This window comes from Pseudopodoces humilis, chromosome 1, assembly GCF_049639895.1.
Source record: "Pseudopodoces humilis isolate 2021_Gansu_Grassland_sample_001 chromosome 1, ASM4963989v1, whole genome shotgun sequence".
NCBI lineage: Eukaryota > Metazoa > Chordata > Aves > Passeriformes > Paridae > Pseudopodoces > Pseudopodoces humilis.
This window is the reverse complement of record NC_142200.1, coordinates 135,771,852-135,796,293: the sequence shown is the minus strand read 5'-3', so window position 1 is coordinate 135,796,293 and position 24,442 is coordinate 135,771,852. Positions and strand designations below refer to the sequence as shown.

The window sequence follows — 24,442 nt, the reverse complement described above, 5'->3', positions numbered from 1 at the left end:
CGCCCTTCGGCGGGGTACCGGGCGGGCACCCCCGCGCCCTCTTTGAGGGCGGGAGACCTGAGTCCGGGTGCGTAGGTGACGCTGGAAGGCGAGGTGTGAGGGCATGTGGTGGCGGCTCTGGCTGCCCGCGTGCCTGGCCTGGGGCTGTGTGGCCGCGCTGTGCGGCTCCCGCGGGCTCTGCCCGGCCCCGAACGCCTCCCACGCCGGGCCGGGGCTGTGCCCGCGGCGCCGGGCGGCCGAGCTCTGCGCCTGGGCCCTGTCCTCCGACAGCCTGCTAGGTACGGCCTGCCCTGCCCGGGGCTCCGTACTCCTGTCCTGCCCTGCCCGGGGCTCCGTACTCCTGTCCTGCCCTGCCCGGGGCTCCGTACTTCTCTCCTGGCCGTCGCTTTTGCTTGTTGGGTTGTAGCAGCTCCCTAAGCAGTAACTAAGCGAAGAAAAACATAGTCAAATATTATTTTTAAATTAAAACTGGATTGGTCATAAGGAGCTTCTTTTTCCCCGAGTCCCAATTATGTGTTGGTGCAGAGTTGATAACCTGACGCTTCTCTGGAAGTACACAAAGCATTCTAGCTCTGCTAGCTCTCGGGCATACAAAACTGCGTGTAATCATAATGCTAATTGATATGATAACATTACAGAACTAATTTCATTAGGTGACACAATTACTTGTGAGCATTAAGAAATAATAGTCAGTGATAAATCTTGTGGCAGCTGGCTATAGCAGGATCTGTCATTAGAGGCTGTAAGGAGCATGGCTAGCAGCGAGGCTCCAGAGTTGCTAACTAACTTAAAGTTTTTACAAAACAATGAGTATGAGGTACTGGGATTTTATAATTAATGTGGAATTGTAAGATTGTTGCGAGCAAAAGTCAATAAGGATGGGAAACCACACTGTTTTAAAACAATATTTGTCCTCTGTTACTATGGAAAAGGGCACAGAGTAGGTCTGAAGGAAGAATGAACTTCTGAGTACAGATGTATGCTATAGCAAGAGCTAAATCTCCTAACTCATTCATTTACTGTTTACATTACTCAGAAAAGACTTCATCTGTTTTCTTGGGTTGTGTGGTGATCACTTTATTGCATATGGACTGTACACAGCAATGGTGCACAGTGACTTAGATCTGTTGCACTACATTGTTCAGCTCTGAGTAAAGCTGAACAACTCTGTCTCCTGCAGGTATTTTTTAGGGTGTATATAATTGAGTGCAACATCAAACTGCCCTGAGACTATTCTAGTCACAGTCTATTCAATCTATTCTTAGATACGGTTTAGATCTTAAAACTAGAATACCCTGGTAGATTCTTTAACTGCAGAATTCAGTCCTTTGCAGAAATTCCAAACAATGAAATCCTAAATTTATTTGGGCTTGCTTTTTGTGAAGGCTTAATATATATTGGTAAAGTTGTAATGTTACAGGTTTTAATTGTTTATAAAGCATCTTGGCTGGATTTAAGAGGAAACATATTAAGAACAATATAATTAATTGGTTTTTATACAGCATTTGTTGTCTGTTTCATGTTTACAGATCCTTTTCCAGTTGATGTGATACAAGAAAATTATGTCCGTAATGTGAGAAACTGCATTTTTTCAGTTGTCTATCCTACACCTTTTAAATCTAGAGTTCATCTTGTAGCTGTTTCAAAGGTTGGCTATTTTTTTTTATTATTCTCTAGTTCGTAGAAATTACTAACACATTTACTAAAGTATACTTTAATATTCATGCTCTATATATTGTAAAACATTTTCTCAATATATACTTTAAACAAAAAGAGCATTTAAAACATATTGTGAGATGTCTTTTAATGATGAAATATATAGAGAAAACATGTTCATTACCACTGAAAATTTGATCATGTTCAAGTATTATTTTTTTCTCCAGGAAGTTCTTGAAAATATTTTGGATCTTGATATATCTGTCAAAGGATCATCTGATTTTCTGGAGTTTGTCAGTGGTGGGAAAGTGATATTTGGGTCTGTTCCACTGGCCCATAGGTATGGGGGTCACCAGGTAAGTATGGCACTTGTTCTTCCAGGTGGAATTGTGTAGGTCTTTTCTTGTGAATTACACCTTGATAATACCTGTAAGTACCTGAGTATATGCCTGTGAGTGCATGAATGCTTACTAACATTTTGATTTCAGACTTGTTCTTCAAAACAGGCTGCAGGTGGAAGAGAACTATAATATCCTTCCACAGTACCCTGTTTACTTGCTCTGCTTTTGTTTATGCCTGGAGCAAATTATTGTTTTAACTTTCATTAGCTGCCGAGCCTGCTTAGCACCCCACAGCCTGGCCAGCTCTGCTTTGTGATAGACACTAAGGCCTCAGAGGAGTGGAGAAGGACAGAGCCTCACTGCAACACCATGATTGCTAAGATTCACATTTAATTGGAATGACTATGATTATTCATGGAGAAGAATTTGATTTGTAATTTCCAGTTAAAAAAAACCAACAAAACAAGCCGTGTGGGTTTAAAGGCTCATTATACAAAAAAGACAGGTCTGTAGCTGTACGTCATAGCTGGAAGGTAAAAAAAAAAGAGGATTACTGCTGTTACTCTTCCTGCGGTTTCCTGATTCATTTCTGGAGTGAGTGTGGAAATACAGCTTTAGGGATCAACATTTTAATGTAAGCAAATGTATCTTTTGTGAGGACCTCAATTTAATTTGTATTGTTTCAAGTATAACTTCTACAAATGATGGAGGACAATAACTTGATTTAAATTTTTGTCAGTTTGGTAGCTGGGCAGGTCAGCTGGGGGATGGAAGAGCCCACTTGATCGGAGTATATACAAACAGGTGTGACTTTTTTTAAGTGTCTGATTGAACTCTGTGTTCAGCTTAGCTGATTCATGATTAACCTGAGGTCTGTTGCTAGAAATGCCAATGGTATTTTTGCAGGCATGGTGAGAGGTGGGAACTGCAGTTAAAAGGGTCAGGAAAGACCCCATACTCCAGGTAAGTTGCAGTTATTCTGTGTACTCTAAAACAGAATGTTTTCTTTTTGAAATTTCCCTTGATTTTATGACCTGTTCCTTATTTCTCTGTTCTCTATAGGAATGGTGATGGAAGAGCTGTGCTTCGCTCTTCTGTTCGAGAGTTTTTATGTAGTGAGGCCATGCACTATCTTGGAATTCCTACAAGCAGAGCTGCTAGGTATTTTTCTTTCCTTTGTTCACAGTATACTAATTTACAGGTAATTTTGTGACTGAGTTTCACTGAACATCAATAAAGCAGGACAGTTAGTTTCCAGATGAAAGATCTCTTCATATGTATGCAATCAGAACAAAATACGTTCTCCACAGATTTTTGGATAAAACTTTCCAATAATAATAAGCTACAGCAGTTAATTGCATCACATAGTTTGCTGCATTCTAGAAATACTACTTAACTACTTTAGTGTAGTAAAGACTCATTTCTGTAAAGTTAGTCCAAATTCTAGAATCTAGCCAACTAGGATAATGTTGAAAGTGGATATTTTTGTACTGTCATTTTTAAGATTGCTGGGAAAAACTGTCAGTCATTAATAATAATAATAATACATTGTATATAATACATTAATATTGGAGGTAGAACTGAATGAAGGCAGTTAGGAAACAAACATATTTATTCATTTGGATGATTTTCTCAGAATCAAGTAACTGAATATTTTCAGATGATCGTGTTTAAAATGCCAAGTTCACTTTGTGTTCCAAGTAGTCTCAAGTCTGTACTGCAGTGTTTAAGGCTTCAAATAAAGCAAATGTTCTGCAGAAAAGGCCTGTACTCAGCTGCCACATGGCTAGGTGTCTGTATTTGCAAAGTGTCTGCAAATCTCTTTAGCATTAGTTCTAACTCATTTGCTCTGTTAAAGTGCAGTGTTTGTAAATGACATTTTTGATGGTTTATTCATTGACTTCATCTTGAGACTCTTTGCTGTTGGCTGTTAATACAGAACTTTAAATCTGTCTGAATATCAGTAGGAAATCATTTGGCAGGTTAGAGCCTCTCTTTGCTGTCATCTCAACAAATTGTTCAGTGCAAAACCAGTATGAAATTACCCCTTTACTGTGCACAAATTCTACTGAGCACACAGTGTGCTTTAGTTCTCTGCTGGCAGATTGGTTAAATGCCTGGCTCTCTTAACTGTTGTACAAGCTCTGCAGACTGTTTGCAAGACTTAATTTGGAAAAACCCCAGCTGACAGCCATATTCTTCCCGATGGGGAGCTGTTGTACTGAGGCTGGTGGGATGCACTTAACAGAGGTCTTGTCAAGTCTTGGCAGAAGTGGGAGGAAAAACCTTATGGCTTATGCCAGAACACCCAGCAGGTTGGTTTGCTCTATTAATTTTAAGTACTGTGTTCGCAATAGGGTGCTACAGTTTATGACTGTACTGCCAGATACAGAACACTTCATACAGTACCATTTTAGTCACACACTGGGACTACCAGTGAGCAGTGTTACACATTTAGTCAAAAAAGGGAACCAATGTGCTTAGTTTTCCAAGTGGCTTTACTTGCACAGGGCTTGATGTTCATGTGAAACAGCAGGCAGAGCACTGGGAGTGTAAAGTCATGCCTTTAAGTGAGAGCCAGGAAGGGAGGGATATCATCCATCCATGAGCGCTGTTCCAGCTTCTTTGGTGTAAGAGCAATTTCAGTGCTCTGTTTCCTATGGGTGAGCATACAGCTGGTCTTCTCTCCAGTAATGGTGTTTACCACCTACAGGGACCATTGGAGAACTGCTTTTCTAGTGGAAAAGTTTGTTCATGTGGCTGCTCAGATACCTGGCCAGCTCTCAAGTGTTGCATGTCCATACTAACTGAATGTTGATGCCCCCATGGATTTTTTATCTGCAATAGAAGTGCTGGTATTCTGTAGGAATTCTGCAGAGAGCCTGCTAAGAGTTACACAGTGAAAATAAAACAAGCTTTCTGCCATAGGTCTGTTCAAAACAGTTGAGTTTAGTAGCACAACTTTTGTGCCTTCTGTCCCCTAGTGCTCTGCTGCACACAGTATATTGTAGGTGTCTGAGGTTCCTTCCTTGGTTTTCATTTTTTTTCCTCTTGAAGGATTAAGATTTTCTTCTTCCATCTCATTTATGTCAGAACTTTTTGTACTTAATCCTACAGACATACCAATTGGTTTCAAATGGGTATTTAAAAAAACAAAAACAAATCCTAATTCTACTTGTATCAGTACAGCTCCAATAAAAGGAGCAGATTGATTTCTATATATTTTTCCCCTCCTGAAATAATTCACTGCCTGTTCTTTGCAGTTAACAGAACATTCCGTTTTAATAGCTACTAGATATCTTCAAAAATACTTAATATAGTAACAATAATTTAGTTTCAAACCCACAGTTACTGTTGCAAGCAACTGCACTATGTAGGACTTTGTGCTATTTCTTTACATGACCTTTTTGTACATATTTATATTTACATGCATACCCCACATTTTTAGTTAAACTGAATTCTTTCTAAAATTTCAATGCTAAAGTATGTCAAACCAGAATCTAGTGTACTTCCAAAATTTAACTTTTGGGAATTAACAGTGTGACTATCTTCAGTCATATTTATGAATGGAATATTAGGCTTGTGTTTTGTTCCTTGCTGCGTACCTTAAAAAAAAGTTTGGTCCTGTCTTCTCTGCTCTCTTCATCTACCTAATAGGTATCAGATATAAGTAACTGCAGTAAATGTCGAGCAGCATGCCACCCAACTATATTCTGAATCATGGAATCGTAATTTGGATTGGAAGAGACTTTTACTGGTCTAGTCCAATTCCCCCTCAATGAGCAGGGGCATCTTCACTAAACCAGGGTGTTCAAAGCCCACTCCAACTTGACCTTGAATGTTTCCATGGATAGGGCATCTACCACCTTTTTGGACAACCTGTTCCAGTGTCTCACCACCCTCAGAATAAAAAACTTCTTCCTGATGTCTTATCTAAACCTGCCCCTTTTCTGTTTACAGCCATTCCCCCTTGTCCTATTGCTGGAGGCCCTGTTCCAGCCAGCTTTGGGACTGGAGGGTGCTGTGAGGTCTCCCCATACTCCCCACGTGCAGCCCTAACTCCCTCAGTCTGTCCTCATGGGAGAGGTGCTCCAGCTCTCTGGTCATTTCTGTGGCCCTCTGGACTCACTCCAGTAGGTCCATGTCTCTCCTGAATAGAGAGATAATTTCTAGTTATCAAAAACAAACAAAAAAAGAATTATACAAAATGAGCTGAATTATCCTCCTGCTAGATTCTTGAACTAGGGGTCTTCTGAGCCTATTGAGGGGCTAAGATCTCTTTCAGAAGATGGCACCAAGCTGGATTGTCAGTGTAATCCCAGTTTCTTTGGAGAGGAAACTTCCTACATTTTAATCTTGGAGGAACATGATGCCTTTGCATAGTTTGTGGTGATTGATTCTTCCTGATAGAATAGAAAATACAATGAAATTATTTACTTTATTTCATAGAATTAATCTAAATTGTGAAATATTTTAAAGCAAGTTGTATGGAACTCTCACAGACCTCAATATTTGGATAAACATGAAAATTTATAGAATGTGAAGAATTTTAAGGCAAATGAAAGGAAGAGATTGCTTTTAAAAGTCCAAGTACCAGTTGCTAAGGGTCACAGACCTGCCCCTGAAGTTTCTGAGATAATTTTGGTGCATGTAATGGGCAACCTCCACCTGATGCAACAATTTGGTTTCTAATTTCTCTCTCCTCAAAATTTCCATGTTGTCCCCAGGGAAATTGTGACTTAGTTAATGTTGCAGTCACACTAATCTGTCACTCAGGTTCCATGTGAATGCACTGCTCTTTTTGGCAGCCATCTCACCAAGAACAGTGAGAGTAATGAAATTGGACAACATTGCTTTAAATACAAAATAAATGCATTTTGGTCATGAACCTTAGTAAACCTCAGCATCTTCTTTGCCCGTGTCATTTGTAAATACAAAGCTATGCCACCAAAACAATGTTTCTTTTTATGAAGAAAATTAATTTCTATAAAATACTGCTTTGATCTTTGTTATTAATTATTTTTGCTGAGATAACTTTTAATGTTCATTTCTTGTTTGCTACAGCTTAGTTGTAAGTGACGATGATGTGTGGAGAGACCAGTTTTACAATGGAAATATTAAGAAAGAAAGAGGTAATGAACATATTTTAAAATGTTACAACATTGTAAATTAATTCTCCATAAAAATGTGTAATAAAAAGTAATAAATTGTCTTAATTTAATTTATTAAGATATAAAACCTCTCCTGAGAAAATCAATCTGAAACGTATCTTGGTTGAAGAAATGAAGTCCTCTGAACAGGTCTTCTATGATTGTGGCATACATATTATTACATACATGTGGCAAGAATATTATTTTCATTTCCCATTACAAAATTGTTATTAAAAACTAGGGGAATTTTCCATTGTTTTGACAGCAATTCCAGGATGGGTGGAATGCAATTGTGGCCATGTCATTGCTACATCACCTATATGTGCTCTGAAAGAGTCAGATGCCACAGCATGGAGAAAATCTGTTTGTGTTCTTTCTTTGAGGCTGGCATTTCTGGAGCAATTCTAATATTAATGCACTAACAGAATTTTGCCTGTGGTTGCTGGTATAACGAATCAAGCTTTATCATTAAAATGCATATGTAGTAAAATAATGTTATACATATTCATCTGTTATGTGTTAGGCATCCTTACAAAATATCATTTTAACTGTGCATATATAAACTCTGTGTCTATAGAAACAACACATGGTGGCTTTTGCTATGGAACTGTTTTATTTTGCTGATACTCTGTTTACATTTAAACACACTTGTCTCTGTATTTAAGGTGCAATAGTGCTACGACTTGCCAAATCATGGTTTCGTATAGGATCCTTGGAAATCTTAGCTCACTCAGGGGAACTGGACTTACTGAGGTTTGAATTGAATCTTCATAGTAACTGTAATAGTTTTCTCAACAATCAAATTACATTAGAATTCATTTATACAGTTGGAATTTAGACATAAATTATTGAGCAAGTAAGATTACATAATTTAGAAAGGAAACCTGCTATTTTTATACAGGCATACCAAAGATCTTACAAGGTTTAAAACTCTTTGAGATGTTTCTAAAGGCCTGGATCTCACAAAATGAGGAAAGTTTTATACCAAAGTAGTTCTGGTAACTAAGCACTAGGGAGGAGTTGTTTGTTTTGGAAAGATTTGTAAGTTGAAAGTGTAAGTTCATACATTTCCCAGTTTTCTGTGAGAGTTCCTGCAAATTTTAATGCATGTGTCCCATTTCCCTAAGCCTGTCTTGTAGAGCACTGTTTTGGAATGGCCAGTTACTGTGAAAGTAACCCTGCTTCATAGGAATTCAGCTGTAACTTTTTCTTTTGAGAATTCTGATGTAGAATTCCTTGTAATCTTGTACTGGTTTTTTTGAAATGCAAATTTTTTTCCCTAAAGAATGGATATTGCTGCATGCAAGACCATGTCCTGGTATGCTCTGGAGATTTAATGGTGGGATAATTTTAACCCTGTGTGGCAGTCTCCAGTTGTATGTATAACTACAACCTTAGGTTTTATCTCTAAGCATTTGGAAGAGCTTAATCTAATATTCATTGGAATAAATAGACTTTAATAACTATTTGTGGCAAGCTGTAGATCAGCATTTTGCTATTTGAGAACAAGAATTTTTAATGATCAGTTCCAAAGTACCAGTTTTGTTTAAACAATTCTGTTTCTGCTATTACAGAAGACTGCTAGACTTTATCATCCAGGAACATTTTCCATCGATAGCTATGAATGATTCAAATAGATACCTGGTAAGTCTTTTTTAAGAGTCATTTTTATTTCCCACAAGGATGTGAACAAAAATTACAGGAAGATCTTCACAATTTCAAGTTTTATAGGATTTTAAAATTTGAAATAAGCTTCCAGGTTTTATTATCAAAAGTTTGTTAATTCTCATCAGTAAAAATCTGCTTCTTGATTTTTTTTTGTTTTCTCAAAGTCAAATATGAACATTTTTCACCAGTTTCCATTATGAAAATATTTATTATGAAGCTTCCATTTTCTGTTGTTTTTTGTTCTCTTACTGTCGCTCTAATTAGGAACGGCTGGGTAGAGACGACATAGACTCTCATGGAGTCTGAACAGGAGAATTCCTTAGTTTATTGCTTTAGCCTTGTTTTATAGACTAGTTCGTGGAAAGTACAGAAAGGAAACTCTTATTGGTTAGTTAACTGCTACATCACCATCATTGGTCAGTGGTGTACACCACCTCCTGACTTTCTCCTGCAATGAAAATGAGACAGACAAACAACACCTGCAAGGGCTGTTTTCTGTCTTTGAGGATTGTTTTTAAATCCTCCCATGAATTTCTCAGGCAGGACCAAGCTCTGTGGCCTGTAATAGCTACAGGCACTCTGGTTCAGATTTAGCATCCATATCTTACTGCTCAGGTTGTCGGTGAACAGTGGTCATGAAATGAGGAAGTGTGCTTTTGCAAATGTAAATGTAGCCTATATAGTATATTCTAGTATATTGCCAAGTATATATAGTGTCTTTGGTTTTTTTTTTTTGTTGCTTTTATTTTACTTCTTAACTTCTTTAAGGGCATCTGTGTATACTTATTTAACTACAGTCTTTGCTGGATAAGGTTATTATGCATTCACATAATTTAGAATGGGAATGGCAAATCCTGACAGATACATAGATTTGAAAAATAGAATGTGTTACATATTTCTAAAGCGAATAAAATGCTTATGTATTTCAATATGTTTGATACAGAGAACTTGAACTAAAAGATGTATTTGATTTTAGGAATTTTTCTCTACAGTTGTGTCAGAGACTGCAAATCTCATTTCCTTGTGGATGTCTGTGGGGTTTGCACATGGTAAGGTGCCAGATGGCATTGGCTTTAGGGGAGGGTCACTTTACAGTAAAGTACTTAAAAATGGCTTTTATTTGTCACCATCTTCAGTTCTGCTGATGTCTTTACCTGCAGCTTTATCTGTTACACAAGGGGCTTTTATAAGGGTTATGCTGTCTGATCTCTCAGAGCACAGCTGTGACAGGACGAGAATAGGGGAGCAGGAATTCTCAGAGCTGCTGCAACAGGACAATGTACAAAGACAGGGTACTGATGCCACATGTAAGTTTAACTGCTCTGAACTGGGTCCATCCACATAAAGCCCTGGCCTTTTACAGTGCACAGGAGGCAGAGCTGTCCAGCTTTCTGCAGATTTGTGGATTAACCCCAAAACAGCGGTGGGAGCAGGAGCCTCAGTGTCCTGCAGGGCGTGGGCTGGAGGCACAGGGACAGGTTCGTTTTCCAGAGTCTGATTCCTGAGAGCTCTCTAAATTCAGTGGACCTGTTTCACAGCAAATTGCCTAGAGATTTGGTTCAGGTGGAATTTTAACTTCTGTCTCTCCTTTCTGTTTAACTGTAGGTGTGTGCAATACAGATAACTTCAGTTTGTTGTCCATAACAATAGATTATGGTCCATTTGGATTTATGGAGTACTATGATCCAAGTGAGTGTAACACCTGTTTTTATTATTTTTTTGTTACTTAAGATAATCTTTTTATATTAAATTATATGGTTTCCATTGCATGAAAACCTCTTTTCATTATTAGCAGAAAAACCATAAGCATATGTACTATTTGAAGAGCTTTAGGGGAAAAAATTGCATCAGTGACCAGTTTTATGACACACTATACAGGTTGCATTCAAGGACTAAAAGTCTTTAATTTTTTAAATTAAATATTACTATTAAACCCATTTCCATGAGACTGTTTCCACTTGAACACCATCAACTCAATAGATGCTACAACAGAAGCCAAGAAAACTAAAAAATTTATATTGCTGGAAGCAGCCAAAAGCAGAAGTGGAAGACAGTAACTTTGCATGCATGAAGCTCTAGCTTTATAGTCACAGCAGCTAATTATACATTGGAAGGAAAGAAATCAAACCTACACAGTCATGGTAACCTTTCAAAGAAAGTCTTAACTCAGTCAGTCTGGGATTGATAGACACACATTCAGTACGTACATAAATGTGTATTCTTAGAATATTGTTTATAGTTTCCAGCTGAATAAACTTCAGAATCATCAGTGGTTACCTTGCTACGTGTTTTCATGCCTGCAGCCTCAAATTAAGGAAAAGTCATGAGAATAAATGTCATATTGTTTCTATTGTATTGAACAAAATGGGGCTTTTTTTGCTTTTAGCTCTCTCTCTGTAGGGTGGCTTGACTCCAGCTGGCAGTTAAGGACCCACAAGCCACTTGTTCACTCCTCCTTGCTGTGGGCTGAGGGAGAGAATTAGAGAAGCAAGGCTAAGAAAAACTTACGGGTCAAGATAAAGACATCTGAATAAGTCAAGGGGAAAAAGGGGCACTAGCAACCAGCAATTGGTGTAAAGACAATCACTCACCGTATCTTACCAGCAGGCTGATGTTAAGTCAATCCCCAAGTAACAGCTGCCTTGGAAAAACTACCCCTAGTTTTTATTGCTGATCATGATGTTACAGGTGTCGAATATCCCTTTGGTCAGCTGGGCTCAGCTGTTCCAGCTGCATCCCCTCCTAGCCTCTTATCCACCCCACCCTCATTTTCTGGGGTTGCAGAGTGAGACTAGAGCCCCTGGTGCTGGGCCAGCCCTGCTGAGCTGTATGTAGAACTTTGCTGTGCTATCAGCACTGTTTCAGTCACAAGCCCAACTCACAGTGCCACACAGGCTGCTGTGAAGAGAACTGACTCTGTCCCAGCCAGACAGTGCACCCTAGAGCCAGATAAGAGGGTTAGAGTTGAAATTCAGCTTTGAACCACTTGCCAGATCTGACAGATGAGGTACCAGTCTCCTCCTTAGAGCTCCACTTGCTGTCAGTGTCCTGTGAGGGCTCAGGCAATACTGTGGGCATTGATCAGCTTACCTGGGTGTGACCTGAGTGAGGGTTCCCACTGATCCCTGCAGAGACTGCTGCTGTAGGTAGGCATACATTTTACTTCTGGATACCTGTAACTTGCATGGTAGGTATTTATTATCTCCGAGATAATGGATTTGCATAGTGAAACACATTAGGCCTGATTTTTATGTGACTACAAAGCTTGCTTGTCCTATTGAAACAAATCTTGCTTAGGTGGCCTATTAAGTACTGTTCACTGTATGTGTGACTTTTTCATAAATACTTAAATCCTGAATCTAGTTGGACAGTTGTTTGCTTAACTATGTGCAAAATAGTAGCACTAGATGTAGTAAAAATATTTGGTTTAAGTGTAAAAGACAGTGTTTTTAATGCAAAAATGGTCTTTTTCTCTGTAACCATCTGAATTTACCTTGTATCTTCAGGTAGGAAATTGTCACTTGTGACACATGGGAACTTGTGTGTGAAGGATATATTCCTTAGATTTTGAAATAATAGATCTTGAGTTAATTCACTTTAAATAAATGTTCTTGTGATCTGATTTTAAATATTTAGTAGGTTTAGGTCTTCTATAAATTTGCTGTCTAAATATAAAAATTAATGTATTTCAATATCTCAACATTGATTGTTTATTGTAATTACTGTTACAGAAAACTAATGTTTTGTTTGAAACAGATTTTGTTCCAAATGCATCCGATGATGAAAGGAGGTATAAAATAGGAAATCAGGCAAGTGTTGGGCTGTTTAATCTGAGCAAGCTGTTACAAGCTCTAAAACCTTTATTGGATCCCAGGCAAAAGCAGCTGTAAGTAATCCTTAAAATATCATAATGCTTAAAGGAACTAGTGAGATGGGAGACACTGTAATCACCATATGCTTAGGAAAGAAAGGGATTAGCTTTTAAAATATTTTATTTTCTTTTTAACTGGAAATTGATTCTGGATTAATTATTGGCCAGAATAAGATTGGAGGGTGGGGAGAAAAGTTTTTATTGGTCATAAATTATAGTAAAATAGGACCACAGAGAGATATTAGATGTTGTGTGATCCTGCCTCCTTCCACTAAGGTAGTACCTTTGTAGTTTCCTGTTCTAAGTTTGTCTAGCTTTTGTAAGACACTTACTTAGGAAGACCGTGCACCCTCCTGAAGTAATGAACTAGTGTTTTAATAGCCTCTTGTAAAGATCCTTATAGGAAGAACAGATTGCTGATGATTCAGAGTATCAGTGTTTCTGAGATAGCAGGCAGAAGTTTTCATTGGTTAAAGTACAGCAGGATTATACCCGCAGCAGTAGCTCCTTAGAACTTAAGATTTCTTTTGTTTTGCAGAGCTTCCCAAATTTTGGAGGGGTATGGTGAGCACTATTACAGTCGGTATGCACTTTCAGAACTGAAACCTTCTAGTCTCAATACTGTAAAATATGTAAATTTCACAATTTCCATATTTTGTTACTATTTTCAGTTTCACAGAGCTATTCAAAACAAAATTGGGTCTTCTTGGGGAGAAGGAGAATGATAACTACTTGATTGCTTTCCTCTTAAAAGTGAGTTTACTTCGCTAATTTTGTTGGCAGACATCTGAACTGACACCCCACACTTGAAAAGCATTCATAGAAGTATCTTTATTCACTAGATTATGGAAGATACAAAGGCTGATTTTACAATGACATTCCGAGAGCTGAGTGAAATTACTGCAGACCAGTTAAAGGAGCTCCGTATTCCTGAGGTATAAATACAAGCACCCAATCTTAGAAATACTTAATAAAAAAAGAGTAAATCAAGTTGAGAGTAACCACAATATAGTAGAGGCTACCTCAAGCCGTGATTCATCAGGGAAATATAATATTGTATCATTGTTAAGGGACAGAGGGACTAATATACCTGTGTCAGGCTGCCACCCCTTGTTAAGCCTGTGTTTGGTAATGATGGATATGTTAATCAAAAGTACTAATGAAAGGTGCATTAATGAAGAATGCTGAAGTCAGATTTTGGTACAGGTTCAATATGGGTAGTCATAAATACTGATATACAATGGGGAATGTGATTTTCTTCACATTAATGTGGGTCTGCTACAAAGAACTTTCTTCCCCCTCATCTCCCTTTTTTTTGATTTGTTTGAGAGTACTTTTTACCAACAAGTGCAGTGTCACAGGGCTCAGCAGGAAAATTTCAGCTTCAGGTCAACCAAACTGTGCATGGTAAACCTGGCAGCCTAAACCTCTGCTCTCAGGCATGTTTGTTTGTCTTGGTATCTGATGATAAGTGAGGTTCCATCTCAGCATAAACTCCTGCTAGAACTCTTTGCCCAGATTGGCCTCTGCCCTTCCTTGAGCACAAGATTGGTTTTAAATGTAACTTAAAGCATAAGAATAAATTTTGCTATTGTGTCCTGCTCAGCCTGCTAGCCCATCCTGTGTTGCTGCTAACTTAGCTTGAACTTATTCTTCAGGACCAAGTATAACCATAGATTTGAGAGTATTTAAATTTTTTTACCTGGATGAGTGCAATCTTTGAAAGTGGAAATACAGCTGAAATATTTGAACTGGACTGAGGTGCTAGGCAAGTCATAATTGGGTAAAAAAGCAAGAGGGAAATTCTGAAAAGGAAGCTTGTAATCTGGTTCTGAAAAGCAACCTAATCTGGGAAGTAAAAGCCTTTTTGCAAGAGCCAACATTTTTTCTTTTCCCTTCTATTCTTTAATACAGTGCCTTTTCCATGGGATGAATTTTCTTCATTTTGCCTGGGAAACTTCATTGCCTTCCCCAAACATCTGATTTATGTCTGTTTTTGAAGCCAATTTAAAATGAGGGCAGGTGGACTTTGGAGGTTGTTTTTAGGCAGCAGGAGGGTAAAACACAGAATGAAAATGAGGAGTTGATGGTTCTTTTTCCAAGTATAATTAAGTGGTTTTGAGCAAATTTTCTGGTTCTCCTTGGTTTTTTCTGTTAAGAAGTCTGTCCTGACCTTTTCTATGAACTTGAAGCCATTAAGACGTTAAAAGTTTAGATACTCTAGAGGTAAGCAACAAAAAGAACCGCAGGAACTGTGGCTTTGGAATTAATCGTTTGCACAGGAGGGTGATAAGTGGATGGGTGTGTTTGAAAGAAGGTATTTTTGTCATAGAGCCCAAGGGATTTTTCCATTTATGGCAATTCCATCTCCCCATCTTTGAAGGTGTTGGCTGAGGAACCAGCGATTGTGGTGGAGTTGTGACCCTGCTGCTACACCGAGGGTCATTTCCAGCTTTCACTTGGTAGCAACCTGATCTTTTTTTTTTCACACAATGAAATTGTTTAGCCCACAAATTCTGAGTTCCAAAGCTGATGGGGAAAAACAAGTACAATTTTATGCTGGTGAAAAAGTTTAATTGTTTTAAAGAATTTAAATTTTAAAGTAATTTCACTTCTGTTTCTTTACACACCAATACTTTTATGAGTAAGTTTTCATATTGATTTGTACATAATTTAAGATTTTTTTCAGCTGCATACCAAAGTTGACCTAAAAATGCCAGGATCCTTTGGGAACACTGCAGGAGTCCTTATATTTAGTATTAACTGAAAACATTCTGAAATTCCTCCTAAAGCAGCCTACCTCTGCATATCTTTGTACAAACTCTAGATTCTCACACTCACCCGTTATCCACCTGCCTGATTGCCAGCTCTTAGTCATTTCTGTGCTCATTTTTATGATCAAATATAGTTTTCATATATTTTTACTCTTACTCCTCAAAAAAAAAAAACAAAAAAAACCCAGATGGGATCAAAACTTCTTCTTCTTACTTTTAATTTCCCTTACTTTTTTTTTCTTGAATATGTGCTGTTTAGCTCCTTTAATCTATGTCCATTTCTTCCTAATCTGTTCATTCTCTGAAGTCTGTGAGCTGTGGCTGCTTTCAGCTGAGGAATATGAAGCAGCTGTTAGCTCAGTGTAATCAGTCAGGGAGGCCTGGTTTGTGTTTGCTGGCCATCACTGGAGGCAGTAAGCCCAAGCTCTGATTTCTTGCTGTTGGCCTTTTCCAAGTTCTGTCTCCTCTCCTGCTGTCTCTATTCTCAGTTTTCTCCTATCGCTGTAGCCTTTAGTTTCCCTTTCTCTCCACCTTTTCTTTATTTATATATTTTGCTTATTGTACAATTTTTGATGAAAAAAAATCTCAGTGAATATATCTGACCCATGTACAAGTCTCAGAAGAGAGTGAAACCTGTAATTATATAGCTTAAAAGAATGAAATAGGTCAGACAATAAGCCAGGGAAAAACAAGGGTGAAGTACTTGAGGTGTTTAGGTAAAATTTGTCATCCATTTGTCATTGGATGTATCATGCTACCATAAAGGAATAATTCAAATACAGAGGAAAAGAGACTAGTAGAATGCTTAGGGAGAAAATTGTTTGAAGGGTGATCATATGTTTGCCTTTTAAATCCTTTTATTGTTCATTGTCCTGATTTTAGCTGGGAAAGAGTTGATTTTCTTCCTAGTAGTACAGTGCTATGTTTTGGGCTTAGATTGTGAATAATGCTGATAACACACTGATGGTTTATGCTGGTTTTTCAAGCAAGGCAAACACCCTAGTCCAGGAGCCAGCCCATGGCCTCTCTCCCGGGCCACCCTGGCCAATCTACCCACAAGACATCAATATGATGGATGGCGAAGCAATGGCGTTTATTGCAGGGGAATTTGACAATTTATAACTTAGGGTCATTGTGTTACTCCCATCTGCTCATGTCACACCTAAGTGCTATTGGCTAATTACAGAAGGTTTTACTATCCTAAAGAGAGAGTTTTTTTCTAACTTTCCGTTACATCCCGAGATCTTCCGCATCGCCGGGCCTTAAACTACAACAGGTTTAGTTGTTGCTGAGCAGGGCTTACCCTAAGTCAAGGACTTTTCAGCTCCTCCTGGTGCTCTGCCAGCAAGGAGACTGGGGGTACACAAGAAGCTGTGAGGGGACAGCCAGGACAGCTGACCCAAACTGGCCAGAGGGATATCCCACAGCATTTGGTGTCATGCTCAGCAAATAAACTAAGGGAGAGCCAGGGGGGAGCACTGCTTGGGAACTGGCTAGGCATAGGTGGGTGAGAAATTGTTTTTTCAATGGCATCACTTGTTTCTGTCGGGTTTTATTTGTCTCTCCTTTTCATATTTTCATTGCTATTATTACTATTATTATTGTTATTATTAAATCGTTTCAGTTATTAAAATGTTCTTATCTCAATCCATGAGTTTTCTTATTTTTAACCTTCCTTTAAAGTCCCATTGAGGGGGAGCATGAGCAAGTGGTTATGTGAGGCTTAGTTGTCAGATGGGCATAAAACACATTATTTGTTGCTTACTTTGGTTTTTGCTTAACAGGAAAATAATTCTGAACAATAAATGTTTCTTTCTCTTTAGGAGTTCTGGGCTCTCCAGGATCTGGGTAAACACAAATTATTTTCAGAATGGGTCACTATGTACCTCCTGAGATTAAAAAGGTAAGTCTAATTGGAGTTTAAAGTGTGTATTTCCCAGAAGCAGGCAACTTTGATCTGCAGTGATTTTCCATAGTCTTTAGCAGGTCTAATAAACTGGCCCAAGCATGGTTTCATACACCTTTTTTTGTGTTCATGGTTTTAGATTGTGCTGGGTTCAACAATAATTACTGCAGTAGTTCTGTTTTGACACACAGGTACATAAAAATGACATGGAAGGAGTAATTTCTGCTCTTTGTCCTTCATTGAGCACCTGATCAGTTTTCTTTGGTTAACAGTTTTTCTTAAAATATCAATCCTACAGACTCAGTCAAAGAATCACAAATAGACTCTGCAAGTACATAGGAATGACTAGTGTTTAATTACTCTTTATATATGAATATTTACTATGTAATAACATTGTGGTGGCAGGGGATGGAAGTTGAACAGTTGCAAATATACAGATTGTGTTTGGAAACCATGGTGTTGCATAGATAGGAATGCACAGGATTCTTTTGTGTTAAATCAATAAAAAAATCTAACTTTTTTTTCTTAGTTATATATGGTATGCATGGCTAATAATAGTGAAAATAAATACATATCAGGTACTTGGAAATTTTATGCAGAAAATACAATTCTTAGGGGAAAAATCAATACAAGGCACAAAACCTACAAGAATGTGCAGCTTTTTCCAAGTCTAATCATTCTTAGAGATTCACACAAGCTTCTGTCAAACAGAAAAGCAGAGCACTTAATGGTTTTAATGGAAGTCAAATAAGATATTTCTAAAAATAAATCAGCATAACCCTCACTAGCCAAAATGCTTTCTGTTTTTCTTTTTTTAATTTGCTTTTCATGTGTAGTAACAACAATGACTCAGATGCCAAAAGAAGAACAAGAATGGCAAGTGAGTAAAACAACCCAAAGGAATTATGCTCTTGCAGATGGCACATATTTATTTACATATGTTTCTTTAGTGTTAGATATTTTTCTTTTTGGGTAGAACTAAAATATTTTTCTGAAGAAGAGAAGCTCTCATTATGCTGCTGCAAATCTTGTAACACCACATTCTGTCTGTCTCTGTCCTTTCTATGTGCTACAGAGAATTCAGATTTCTGACAGGGACATGCTTTTCCTTTCTGTCACTCAGAGAAAAAACTCCTTGTGAAAGGATTATCTAGTCATAGAAGGCAAAGGAAAGTGCTTTGATTCTCCAAGTTACTCTAAACACAAAATGGCAAAGGTACTGCAGTTAGGTATCACAGCAGAAACATCAGATATGAAACTCCAAGAATTGTTCAGTGGGAGATATTTTTGATATGCATAAGCTCTGTGGTAAATTTGTGACATTTGCTTATTAGAGAAAATGAGCAACTGAAAATCAATGGCCAAAGGAAATGCAGGAACTAGAGGATCTGATCAAACTTGGCACAAGAGGCTTTGCTGTTACACTGCTTTGCAGGGTGCTTCCTGCAAAGCAGGATGGAAATGGCTGCACTCTTTCGTCAGATATTGATTGGCCACTTTCTTCTAGAGCTCCAATCGATTTGCTAGGAAAATGGCAGGAGCTAGCACTGACTTTCAGTAATGAGATAGTAAAACTAAAGAGGGCACAGATGGTTTCATGTTTGCATCCCCATTTTCTAACAAAGGCTCTATCCTTTTTAAAGAACAATTCTTAAAATTCTATATGCATTTTAGAAAGTTAATATGAAAAGAGCTACCAAGAACAAATATTTATTTTATTGTTTTTTGATAGGGTTAAGAAGCTTCATCTGTGAGTTTCTGAGGCCCTTTGTTCAATTATCATTTTGAGTTTTCAAGCTCCTGTTTTCCTCAGCTAAAATTGAATGCTGAAAACTGTCTAAACACACTTCTTATTTTTCTGTATTTTTGACTCTGCTTTTAGAGAAAATCATGACATTCTGAGGTTTCATTCCAAATCAGAAAGGATCCTAGTTTGTCAATGCTCTTCTGTAAACCATCATTATGTTTTTCCATATGCACCTCAGAAGATCTCATAGTACAGGAGATGGATGAAACACAGAAAAGGTTTTGCCTCCAAAATCACACTTGTGCTAATGGTCTTAGTTATGGTAGCAGTCAAAACTTGATCTGCAAAGATTAATGGTTCAGTTAGTTTTCTTCCATATAATCAACCATCACTCTATTCATACTGCAGAGATGCAAAAATTGATAATAGACTACTAATTTTAGTTTGTTATTGTTTTATTTAAAATCAACACTTCTAGTTGGATTTTTGCTAGCTGCTCCATGTTACAGAGTGACTGAAATTTCTTACAGAGGTTTTGGGATTTTTTTTGTTCCGTTTTATATTTGTTTATCTATGCATTTAAATAGATTGCTTAGATGCCCCTGTGGTCTCTTTAAAATTATTTCAGTTTTTGTTTTGTTTGTTGTTTGTTTGAGCATTTGGTTGTAACAGCTGTGCTGGTCAGCAAAACTTCCAGCAGAAATCTGGCTCAGTTCAATCAATTCTGCATTTTTACCCAGCATTTCATGTTGAAGACAAAACTGTCGTGACTCTTCAGATTCTCAGCTGTGTTGGGAAGTTCCACTAAACTGTGTACTGCTGTCTTTGACTGACCTTGAATATATTGGCATTAACACCTCATTATTCCTCACCCTTCCCTAATTGTTAGTAAGTGTCATAAAAAATCTCACTTCTCAAAGTACATTAACTTGAATCATTTGAAGTCATCACTTATTCATTATTTTTATTTTATTCTCCCTTTATGTAGTTTTCAATTCTTAGTAGCGTTTTATCTTGCACTGTCTAAACTTAGTTCTTCTGGAGTTGATTAAAAAGTTTTGACAATCCAAGTCTAAAATTGTATTCCTTTACAAAAGAAGCATGTAAAAAAAGTAGACCAGATCATACTTATAAGGGCACGAAAGTTCTTTTGCTTTGCCCTTTTCTTACCTGGCTTGTATTACTCTTTCATAATTATCTTGTCACTTGTGTTAAATACCAGTATTTTTAAAACCACTGTGAAGCGTGTCAATTTGCAATTGTTAAGAATTTATTTCTGGGACAAATATTCTCCTGATAAAATGACTCACAGCTGTAATGTGAATTACCATTTTTTGAATGAGTCATATCTTAACTTTTTCACCTTTAAAAATATTTTTAAAAATAGTTATCACACTTTACTATTGATGAGCCATTTACTGGATTAAATCAAATACTTGGCCAGTGCAAATTGTTTTGCCATGTGGTAAAACACTGGTTTTTAGCAGTTAGGGCAGAGTGTTGTTATGCCTGTGTAGAGGTTATCAGGATTCCCAATAGACAGTTGTATTTACTGGCTTTTTTAATATGTCTAAGTACATACTGGACAGTGGGGATGTGAAAAAGAAGAATGTCTGTGGCCCCTTGTAATATATTATTTGTAAATAAAATAATTTAATAACTAACTGATTAAAGGAATTTAGTAGAGGATAGTTTGAGATGGTAATTTTGATGATTCCTCTGCTTTTTCTAATACCCTCTTTCAAATATGCTGTAAGGGTATTTATAAAAATATTTTATAAATCTCTGTGGATTTTTAAAAAGAAATATATAAAACTAACATTTATTCATATCTAAAGCTAACATTTTTTCATATAAAACCTACTGGGACATCAGTGGAAAGAGAAGGAGATGAAGTTTGTGTATGTCCATAAATCTCAGACTTTTGGTTTCAAGTGCCTGGATGAAACACCTTTGGTATCACTAACTAATACTTTAATGTAATAAATGCTTACTGTATTGGGAAAAATATACAGACCAATGGCAAATTAAGACTTCAAAGCAGGCTTGAAGTGTTACAATTATTCTGTAATGTTGTTTTGAACATTAGGTAACAGGAAAACTTACTGAAGTAGAATTCTAGGCTTTAATTGCAGAACAAAAATAAGAATTTCATTGACATAATCTGCTAAGAAATTGGTAATTAGAGCCATGTGTGCTGATAGAATTGTCCCTGGCATACAGTTTGACAAAATTCCTTTTACAAGTTGTTAGTAGCTCTGCTGTAGGATATATCCTGGTCTACTAATTCAGCAGTTTCATCTTCAGTTTAGCTAAATTCTCTCTACTGCTCGTTAGACAAAAGCAGCCTGAAACAAGGCAGGGAAACAGTGCAGTTGTCATGAGGGTTTCCAAAGAGATAAAACAGACAGCTGTGGAAAAATCTGAGGAGCTTCTGCCTACCCCCAGCCAGGAGATGAAAAGGAAAGTTGAAAAAGTAGTTTCTAAAATACACAGCTGAAATGTAACATTTAAGACTTTTATGACTAAACTTCCGTTACATGACATAGAAGGAGTATCTAAGTGCATATACTTTAAAATATATCTTAGTAATTTCTTTTTAAATTTCTTTTTAAATTAAGCAATACAGTATTAATTTTTGTGATTTCCAGAAAGCTTGAACATTGAAATGTTTTCCATCAACACAGCAGGAACCTAGGCCATGATAAACTCATCACACTTGAAAAGCCTGCAGGTGTTCCTGACAGGAAATCCTTCCCGTATCAATGTCATGTTCTGGGCTACTCTAATTTCTGCTTGGCACTTTGGCACTACTGATAGTGCAAGTTTTAAAATCCTTTTAGCAACTCATAGAATTAAGTAGATTGATTAATTCCTTTTCCATTTAATGTGTTTTTTTCTTGATCTGCAAATTTAAATCTTCTTGAAGATTTCGGTGACACGTTTCAATGACTGTTTCCATTTTGTTGAATATGTCTAACTAAATTTAACATTATTTACTCTTGGTTTCAGCTGTTAATCCTAGATACATACTTAGGAATTGGATGGCAGAATCAGCAGTGCAAAAAGCTAATTTGAATGATTTCTCAGAGGTAAAATTATCTTTTTTTTTTTTGTGGCAGATTTAATAATAACTGTCATAACAGCTAAAGAAACAATTTTTACATTTACACTTTGAACTGTACTGCATTTTGACCAAAATTGTACCATATAACACCAATTGCTATTTAAAATATTAACAAAATTATTAATAGCATTAATTATAACATACATAGTAGTGACTATATTAATAGTAGTACTAATAATAGTAAGCAATTAATGTGGTAGTTTCTGGAGCCAGGAGGGCATAAGGCAAAGTGGAAAAAACTTTCCTTGTTTACCAGAAAGCATTTTGTATAAAAAATCACCCATTTTTAACTGCTTCCAGGTTCAGCTCCTAGAGCAGGTTTTACAACACCCCTTTCAGAGGCAGGAGGCTGCAGAGAGAGCAGGGTACTCCCTGCGCCCCCCAGCTTGGGCCAAGCATCTGAAAGTCAGCTGTTCATCCTGAGGGAAATTCAAACAAGCAAGAAGAATGATCAAGGTCAAAGCTCAAGCCTTCAAATAGGGCTAATGGATCAAGCCACAGGAACTTCTCTCCCCTTAGACTCTGTGGACTGGAATCTGCTACTGTTCTTGACCACTTTATGAAGTTTTAAGATTAAAAAAGTGCATCACTATGTATGGTTGCATCAGCAGATTATGCTGGCATTGACAACTCTGCTTCTCACATTCAGCTGTGCATTACTTTGAGTCCCAATATTTAAGTTCTGCCAAACTGTCACACTTAACCTTTCAAAATTCACAGCTGATCAGGTGGGACTTAATATCTTTTAGTGACTGATCAATTTAAAATCCATCTAAGCTAGTTTTAGTAATGCAGTATTTTGATGAATTTTCCTCTTGCTGTTACACACTCAAATATAGCCGTGTTCTGCAGACATAAATGTTAAATCTTGCAGACCTGGCATAGAGGATCATCATAGACCTTGGCACCCTTTCTCATTCTGATCATGTTTTGTACCATTAAGCTGACAAAAGATTTAAAGGAAATGTAGTTAAATACTTAGCAAAGGTGTCTGTCTTGGGAGTGACTTACTCCAGAGTAAGTTTTGGTGTCTTTGCTGGTGTCAGGTGCCTATCCAGAGGACCATTGCTCTTTGAAACTATCTTTTGATAGGAGTAGAAAGATTATTGCTGCATAGATATGAAGTCTCAGGAAAAATTCACTGTTTGGACCTGGAAAAGGACTGTGTTGGACTGTGTCTCAGCTGAGACTGCTTCCATTTCTGGTATGGAGGGAGGTTAAAAAGGACGTGCTGCAATTTCAGATATTTGCAGGCTAAAATGCTGTAAGGTCCAGTGATCTAAAGACCATTTAGAGGGCAGTAGGTTAGGTAGAGGTGGAAGGATTAATTTCTTTTTACAAACACTTTGAATTACAGCATTGGAAAATCTTTCTGTATTTTGCAACATATTTTGGTACCAGATCAAGCCAGATAATTGTGTATCAATAAGGGGCAGTTTTGTTCTTTGAATGAAGTTTAAATCTTACGTTTTAAGAATTCCATGTAGCCATGTACATACACAAAATAGTTGATAGATGTCTAATCATCACAGCATTTTAATTGATTTCTGGAATTTTCTGTAGGCTTTGGTTTTGGTTTTTGTTTTGTTTTTTTTTTAAGAAAGTTCAACTTCTTTTGTTTAAGTGTGTGAATTATGATCGACTGCAGATATAAAAAATGTATAAAATTGATTTTTTTGTGTTGTAACAAAAGAGAAGGGAGGAAGGAAATAAGGTGGGAGGCTGGGCATTCTGGTGAAAAGAGTGAATGCTACAAAATCCATTGTAAAAGTCTCAGTGCTTTGTGACCTTATTGTGAAACATTTTTCCAAGGATATGCTCTGCTTTATTTTGATGCTGGGTGTATATTTCATAAAATTAATTTGATTTAAAAATAGTTGACTTGCAGACAGCTGTTGTCACCTTAGTATGTCAAATATGTGCACTCCTAATACCTAGTTAGAAACTGTCCAGCTCTTCAATGATTCTGCATATTGCTTCCTTCAGTTATATATGGAAACATTGGATTGGGAAACAGTAATCCTTTCCTCATTCTTAATTTTTTTTTTTTTTAACTTCTAGTTTTAACCCTCTCACTTTTAGGCTGTTGGTATTTTTCCACTCCACTTTGAATTGAGGCCTGTATGAGCTTTGCACTGGCTGCAAGGGAGTTTCTCAGTTTGGCAGTTTGAGGGTGCTGAGATACCTTTTCAATGTCCCAGC

At 37.3% G+C, this 24,442-nt stretch overlaps 1 protein-coding gene across 2 annotated transcripts; it reads left to right on the top strand.

Annotated features, from left to right (window-relative positions):
* The first annotated feature begins 103 nt into the window (after nt 1–103).
* LOC102104021 (uncharacterized) lies at nt 104–24,256 on the top strand. Of its 2 annotated transcripts, XM_005519106.3 has the most exons (19): nt 104–278; nt 1,530–1,648; nt 1,884–2,012; nt 2,737–2,801; nt 2,904–2,960; nt 3,060–3,158; nt 7,062–7,129; nt 7,813–7,900; nt 8,722–8,791; nt 9,792–9,864; nt 10,421–10,504; nt 12,572–12,701; nt 13,225–13,269; nt 13,358–13,439; nt 13,529–13,621; nt 17,284–17,363; nt 18,203–18,246; nt 22,126–22,205; nt 22,541–24,256. In XM_005519106.3, the coding sequence occupies exons 1-19, from the start codon at nt 104–106 to the stop codon at nt 22,661–22,663; spliced, it is 1,704 nt and encodes a 567-aa protein (XP_005519163.2). In that variant the 3' UTR covers nt 22,664–24,256. The 2 variants fall into 2 exon arrangements, with proteins under 2 accessions (XP_005519163.2, XP_087919538.1); XM_088063412.1 differs by lacking the exons at nt 104–278; nt 1,530–1,648; nt 2,737–2,801 and having other exon boundaries at nt 1,882–2,012.
* Nucleotides 24,257–24,442: the final 186 nt, after the last annotated feature.

Coding starts and splice junctions, on each gene's coding strand:
- LOC102104021 (XM_005519106.3), top strand. CDS start 104: ATGTGGTGGCGGCTCTGGCTGCCCGCGTGCCTGGCCTGGGGCTGTGTG. Junction 2,961..3,059: donor GGAAAGACCCCATACTCCAG/GTAAGTTGCAGT, acceptor TGTTCTCTATAG/GAATGGTGATGGAAGAGCTG. Junction 12,702..13,224: donor GATCCCAGGCAAAAGCAGCT/GTAAGTAATCCT, acceptor TTTGTTTTGCAG/AGCTTCCCAAATTTTGGAGG.